This window comes from Nicotiana tabacum, chromosome 15 (genome assembly GCF_000715075.1).
Source record: "Nicotiana tabacum cultivar K326 chromosome 15, ASM71507v2, whole genome shotgun sequence".
Taxonomy (NCBI): Eukaryota; Viridiplantae; Streptophyta; class Magnoliopsida; order Solanales; family Solanaceae; genus Nicotiana; species Nicotiana tabacum.
In genome coordinates, this window is record NC_134094.1 from 41861995 (window position 1) to 41869755 (window position 7761).

The window sequence follows — 7761 nt, forward strand, 5'->3', positions numbered from 1 at the left end:
CCACGATGAACAACTTGATCCAACATGGTAGAATACAGTACACACAGAATCACACATACCATCTGTTCGACGAAATGCCAGGGTCAGTTTTAATGTTAATGTTGATGAATATATGAATGATTTTGCTTCACAAAGTCATGCTGAGATTAGTCGTCAAGAGAAGTTGCAAGAAAACACAAAAAATGAGGGTGATAAAAGGCAGTCACCTATAGCGCCACATGATGCCCATGGAGTTCCTGGTTTTTTAACTGGCCTAACCCCAGTTGAAACTCAACTGGAAAGAAAAAATTATCCACATGTTGCTGAAGGTCACCCACAAGTCCAATCTCAAGCTCCAGTTGATATTATTGATACTCGACCACTGGCGGAAAACTTGAGTGTCTCACTAACTGCCCATGGAATTCCCTGTGTTTCACCTGTCGAGATAATCTCTATTGATAAGGAAAAGGAAATCACAACCACACCTACTACTAAAGTGCAGCCAATCAATACAACAACAAATTTGGCATCGTCGGATAATATTTTTGCAACACATGTGTCTAATACAGCAAATACTGATTTACCTAGGAATGTCAATGCTCAAACTAATCCCCAACTCAATCAAATATCAATGGCAACAAATTTTCCTAAGATCTCTACCAACTTTGACAAAGCATCTACTTTCCAGAATAAAAATAATACTAAGACTAAGCATCATCAGACTAATGCTCAGATGTTAACACCAAAAGAAAATACACAACTTACCAAACACCATAGTCAAACAATCAGTAAATCTGATGCAAACACATATCCAAGCATCTTAACCAGTTTTTAATACAAAAGCACACACACTTCGTACAACTATCTGCAAATGTCCACCAAAGTACCCAGTTTTACTCAACAAAATCAGCAACCAAACTAAACCAAACAGAAGTTACTGCCCAGCCACCTAAACCAACTAACTATCATGCCCCATCACCTCCTACCACGACTCATTCACTTGCTACAAAATTAAGAGCAAGGCAGGCAGCAGATATAGCCCCAATAGAGTTCACACCCCCAAAAATAACTACCAAACATGGCTAACCAGCTGTCATATTTACTAGGAAGGACTACATGATCACACTTGCATCCAGATGCCAATATAAAATTGTAGGGACATTCCTTAACACAATGCCTCGAATGGAGGTGATCAGGAGAAGCTTCATAGCACAAACAGAATTAAGAGGAGGAGTTAAAATAGCCCATTTCAATGCTCGCACAGTCTATATTGATCTAGATAATGAATACGATTACACAACTTTCTGGACAAAAACCTTCATGTATATACAAGGTCAAAGAATGGAATTACAAGCTTGGACACCTAACTTCAACTCGAATGAGGATAACCCAATTGTTCCTGTTTGGATAGTCATTCCTGAACTACCATGGCATTTCTACTACATAGAGGTCCTATCTGTATTGTTGTCTCCTATTGGTAAGGTATTGCATCTTGACCTAGCCTCTATGCAGAAAATAAGAGGAAGTGTAGATAAAGTCAAAATGCAGGTTGACTTGACTCAATTTAGGCCTCATCATGTTTGGCTAGGCTTTGATGAAGATCATGATGTTAACGGGGATGGACATTGGCTAGAAGTGGTATATGAGGATCTCCCAACATATTGCTCACATTGCAAGCGCTTAGGACATGAAGACTACTCATGTCCTATTCGAGAAAGAGAAGAAGAAGACAAGAAAAAAGCAGCTGCTGAAACCCCACAAACTCAAACCAAACAGATATCAAACAATACTGAAAGAGCAAATAAAATACAACATCAAAAGGAGCAGATCATACCAGGTCAACACAAAGAACAAAACTACAACCAAAAAGTAGTGGTACAAGACCAAAATGAAGAACAACAGGGAAAAATCAAACCTACAGCACAATAACCAATAAATGCAAACCACTCCAAGGATCAATGGCAATCTCAGAAGAAGAAGAACTTCAAGGGTATCAACCAAAAAAACAAGCAAGAGAAACACAAACAACCTTATGAACAAATGAATGCAAAACAGATAACCATAAAAACTCAGAACCATGGTTCACAGACCAATCCACAAACTGACACGCAAGTGCTCTGGAGAATATGGCAGAATCAAGTGCCAGGACTACTGGTATTGATGCTGCAACTGATGGAGATAACAATGGCAGGGACCAGATAAACGACAAACAACACAAGCATAAAACAAACATTATTCAAGAGAACCAACATATCAGGACTGCTGACAAATCCAGTGGCAATCCAAAAGATCCAGGAATTGGTACAAACAATACTGCTACAATTGTTGGGGTATCACCAGCTGTGACAAAGGAAAATACTATTGAATGGGTTCAAAGGAGTTTTGGAATGAACAAGGAAGTCCTTAATGTTACACTCAACCACTAATGTCAGGATATTCCCTCACAGACATGTATGGAATCTCCTATGCCTAATGGCAATACAACAGGATCAGTACAACTAGGGACCAAACTAAAAAGTTATGGAACAGGGAAACAAACAATACCCAGAGTTGATGATCATAAGAAAAAGCCAATTCCAGAACAGCTTCACAATGCGTTACCCAACAATGCTTAGAGTAGCAACACAACTGGAAAACTTCTAGCCACTGTTCAAGGACCAATAGTGGCAACCATACCAAATGACAAAGTCAGTGATGATGCTCCAGAACCCCAAGATGTGGTCGGGAAGGATGCTATCGTTGTATATGAACAGAATGGTACAGCTACTGTACCAAAGGAGTTAACTGCAATTAATACAATGGCTATAGCTTGTACATCAGATACATGATCTCCAATACAGATCCAAGTAACTGTACCATTGAAATCTCCCAATCATGTAATGCATGACATTATTACACAAAACCAATAGCCAATGGAACTTCATATTCCCTTGATCAATAAAGAGCAACTAGAAGATGAAGGTGACAATGAATCTATTCCTGGGAACTTCAAGGTTGTTGCAAGAGAAGGAGATTTGTCACCTAGGTTGTCTACTAAACAGGGGAAGAAAGGAAAAAGCAAAACCAATTAAAGGAACAACTGCCATCTACAAGAATACTGCCCAAAAGGGTAGCCTCCACGACTAGATGATGATTAAAATACTCATATGGAATATTAGGTCTGTTAAGACACAACAGGCCTTTCAGAGAGTTATCAACATGCAAAAGGAACATGGTTTTTTGGTTATAGAACTTATGGAACCTTTTCAAAATCAAAGATTTATTCAAAACTACAGGAGGAGACTAGGCATGGATACTGCCATTTCAAATGTCAATGGCAAGATATGGATTTTTCTTGATTCAGTCGTGTAGTGGGACTTATTAATTGACACAGAACAACAACTTACTATCGGAGTCTATCATCAAGATATTGGTAAATATATCATGATGACTTTCGTATATGCTAAGTGCTTATCACTGGACAGATTAGAATTATGGGACAGTTTATACTACCTTGCAAGTGGCATAAAACTATCATGGCTAGTTGGAGGGGATTTTAATGTGCTTTTGAATGAAGAAGAGAAAATTGGAGGGCTTCCAGTCTATCGTCCAGAATATGAAGACTTTGCCTTCTGTGTAAACTCATGTGAACTCTTTGACACTGGTTACAAAGGAAGTCCCTTCATATGGTGGAATGGGAGGCCAAATATAGAATGCATATTTAAAAGACTGGACAAAATATTTGTCAATTCCCCATTCCAATCTCTATTCCCAACTACAGAGGTCGAACATCTTATTAGAACAGGCTCGGATCATGCACCACTGTTTATGACCTGTGGTGACACGACAACCATATTTACTAAACCATTCAAGTTTTTGAATTTCTGGACAAAACATGCCAATTTTAGGGAGGTGGTTCGACAAAATTGGCAAGCTGACTTCATAGGTGACCCCTTTTAGATGTTCAAACAGAAATTAAAAAGAGTTAAGATTACTCTTTCAAAATGGAGTAGGCTCACTTACGGGGACATCTTCAAGAACCCAGCTTTAAGGGAAGATGTGGTCAGAATAAAGGAAATGCTTTTTGAAGAAGAACCTACAATTGAGAATATAATTGTACTTCAAAAGGCACAGTCCGAATTAAAGAGATATCTGAGCAGAGAGGAACAATATTGGAAACAAAAAGCAGGTATGTCCTGGTTTGCAGAAGGAGACAGAAACACTAATTTCTTTCATAACCATGTCAATGGTAAAAGGCAGAAACTCCAACTGAAGAGGATCCAGAACCATGATGGTAATTGGATTGAGTCTCAAGAACGGATGGCTGATGCATCAATTGAATTTTTCCAGAAATAGTTCATACATAAAGCTGATCATACAAGTTCTGAGCTCCTCAACAATGTGCCCTCAATGGTGTCTTGTGATCAAAACATAGAACTTTGTAGAATTCCTACAATAGAGGAGGTAAAGGCAGCGGTTTTTGCACTAAGTGATGAAAGTGCAAGTGGGCCAGATGGTTTCATAGGCATTTTCTTTCAAGAATCCTGGGATATAATAGGGGAAGACATACATGAGATGCTGAAACTATTTTATGGAGGAAGTTCCTTACCTAAGTCTATAACTCACACAAACCTTGTCTTGCTACCAAAAAAACAAACAGGTTCAAACATTTAATGACCTAAGGCCATTTTGTAAATAAAGTTATCTCCAGAGTTGTTCATGATAGGTTGGAAAAAATACCGCCTTCTCTAATCTCTTCCAATCAGTCAGGATTTGTCAAGGGGAGAAGTATATTTGAAAACATTCTATTAACACAAGAGATTGTTACTAACATAAGATTAATGGGAAAACCTGCCAATGTAGTTATCAAACTTGACATGGCAAAGGCATATGATAGGGTCTCATGGAAGTATTTAATGCATGTTTTGAGGAAAATGGGATTTGCAGAATGCTTCATCAACATGATATGGAATTTAATTTCTAACAACTGGTATTCTGTTCTGATTAATGGTCAAGCCTCAGGATTCTTTCACTCAATAAGAGGGGTCAAGCAAGGGGATCCTCTCTCTCTCCAGCCCTATTCATACTCTCTTCAGAAGTACTGTCTAGGTCGTTAAATAAACTATTTGAAGATACGAGGTTCAAGGGCTTTGGGATGCCTAAATGGACGGATCCATTGAATCATTTGGCCTACGCAGACGACACTATAATATTTTTTTCAGATGATCCATACTCTTTAAGGAAAATTATAGATGTATTGTCCAAGTATGAGCACACATCAGGCCAAATTATTAATAAGACAAAGAATTCCTTTTATATGCACTCTAATGTGTCCTCAACAAAGTCTAGCTCTATAGGTATTATCACTGGATTTTCAAGGGGTGAATTTCCATTTACTTATCTTGGTTGTCCAATATTCTACACAATAAGAAGAAAGGATTATTACAATGACCTGATCAAAAATGTAAAGGCAAAACTGCACTCTTGGAAAGGGAAGCTACTATCCTATGGGGGGGGGGAAGCTACATTAATCTCTAGTGTCCTACAGAGCATGCCAACACACATCCTTTCTGTCATTGATCCACCTAAAAATGTACTTGAACACCTTCATAAAACCTTTGCGAGATTCTTTTGGAGTAACAAGGAAGAAGGTAGAAGAAGACACTAGACAAAATGGCAAAATCTATGCCTACCAAAGGAAGAAGGGGGTGTAGGTTTTAGATCACTGCATGATGTATCAAAAGCTTTATTTGCCAAATTATGGTGGAAGTTTAGGATATCCAAGTCCTTATGGTCTCACTTTATGTGGAACAAGTACTGTAAAAAGGAACCCCGACAAATGTCCAATTTAGACAAGGATCTCATGTATGGAGAAAAATGTTTGACGCTAGGGAAGAGGTAGAGCATGAAATACTATGGAAAATGAATAGGGGTTCTACTAATGTTTGGCATGAGAATTGGATTGGTTTGGGAGCCTTGTACCATATTGTTCCAAATGACTATACAATCAATGAAGATATATATGAAGTAGCTGAATTGAGAATGGATGATACCTGGGATGAACAACTACTAGCGCAATCTTTCCCTGCAGACATTGCTCAACATATCAGGCAAGAAGTCATATTTGGCACTACTGAAGATTCCTGGGGTGTTCCTAGATGGATGCCTACACCTTCAGGAAATTTCTCTGTTAGTAGTGCTTGGAATATTTTGAGGCATAGATCCATGCAAATCCTGACTATAGTAAGATATGGATTAAAGGTCTACCTTTTAAAATCTCATTCTTCTTATGGAGATTGTGGAAGGGGAAGATTCCTACTGGAGATTTATGGAGAAGAGTGGGTATTTGGTAGTGTCTAAGTGTTGGTGCTGTTCATAACCGCAAGAAGAGTCTTTTCAACACTTGTTCTTAACTAGTGAAACTGCAACCAGAGTATGAAGAAAATTCCTTCAAGCAACAGGTTTGGTGGTCAATCTGGTACAGGTACATCAAGTAATAAGAATATGGTAGAATGCAAAGTGCTGTCCTATACTAATGCCATTATTTTAGGCAGCTCCAGCTGTAATCACATGGGAACTTTGGAAGAGGAGAAATACAATGAAGTATGGTGGTGCAATTTCCTGCAATAAGGTAATTCATGAAGTGAATAAGACTTTACATTACCTAGCAAGGATGAGGTACCCATGGCTGTCCAAAATTCCTCCTCTATAGTCAGATATGATCAGCTTCTTTGAAGGTTACAAGCCATATGTGGGGACTAAGACAGTTACATGGCAGCTTCCTTATGAAGGGTGGTTCAAATATAATACTGATGGTGCATCAAGGGGCAATCCTAGACCAAGCTCTTATGGGTTTTGTGTTCGAGATCATGCAGGAAATTTGGTGTTTGCAAAAGCACAGGAGATAGGAAAGACAACTAACATAGTGGCAGAAGCAAAGGCAATTGTGGAGAGGCTGGCATACTGTGTGGAAAGGTAGCTACATCCATTGATTATGGAGACTGATTCCTTAGTAATGAGGAAGATAATTGATGGAGAATGGGAAACTCCTTGGTGTATAGGTACTTAAGTAAGGAAGATCAAGCATATAAAGAACAACTACAATGTTATCTTTCAGCATGTACTAAGGGAAGGGAACAATGTTGCTGATTTTTTTGCTAATCTAGCTTTCAATTTTGCAAGTACACACACATTTCAGTCATTTAATGAATTGCCAAGTGCAGGAAAAAAACTCATCAGCATGTACAAATCACAAATTTCTAACCTTCAGATTAGGATTGTAAAGAGAAGAGAACCTGATTAATGAGCTCAACATATTTTTAAAGAAAAGTACGCTAGTAAAACTCCACCAACTAGCCTTCCTAAACTTGCAGTTTTTCTCATTTGTATGGCGTACATACTTGTTTGGTTATAATTATAGCTAACATTGCACAACACCAGACTATAGGGGACCTGTTTCCCCTTCCTCACTCTACTGGGATTAGACACTCCAGGCTAGAAGGGTTTAGTATCCTCAGAAAACTAAGGCAATTACATGGGCTAAGTGTTTCTGCACATCTCCAGGGATTTACACACCACTTGTAAATGCTTGGCTGCAGATATCAAAGACATGCACTGCCTCTGCAAATGTTTGGTTATAACTGTTATATCTCTCACTCTACTAGGCTTAAATATGTGTGCTGAATACACCAGGATTGAAGAGTGTAGATGCTTGAGTAGTGTTGACTGTAAGTTATAATCAATGTCCTCAGAAAATTAAGGCAATTGCATGGTCAAATTGTTTATGCACATCTCCAGGTTTAT

At 38.5% G+C, this 7761-nt stretch overlaps 1 protein-coding gene across 1 annotated transcript; it reads left to right on the forward strand.

Annotated features, from left to right (window-relative positions):
* Window positions 1–2891: 2891 nt before the first annotated feature.
* Window positions 2892–4314, forward strand: LOC107807030 (uncharacterized). The gene is made up of 3 exons (XM_075231481.1): window positions 2892–3004; window positions 3444–3830; window positions 3972–4314. Exons 1-3 carry the CDS (start codon window positions 2892–2894, stop codon window positions 4312–4314), a joined length of 843 nt encoding a protein of 280 aa, XP_075087582.1.
* Window positions 4315–7761: the final 3447 nt, after the last annotated feature.

Coding starts and splice junctions, on each gene's coding strand:
- LOC107807030 (XM_075231481.1), top strand. CDS start 2,892: ATGGAACTTCATATTCCCTTGATCAATAAAGAGCAACTAGAAGATGAA. Junction 3,005..3,443: donor GAAGGAGATTTGTCACCTAG/GTTGTCTACTAA, acceptor ATCACTGGACAG/ATTAGAATTATGGGACAGTT. Junction 3,831..3,971: donor ATATTTACTAAACCATTCAA/GTTTTTGAATTT, acceptor AAAATGGAGTAG/GCTCACTTACGGGGACATCT.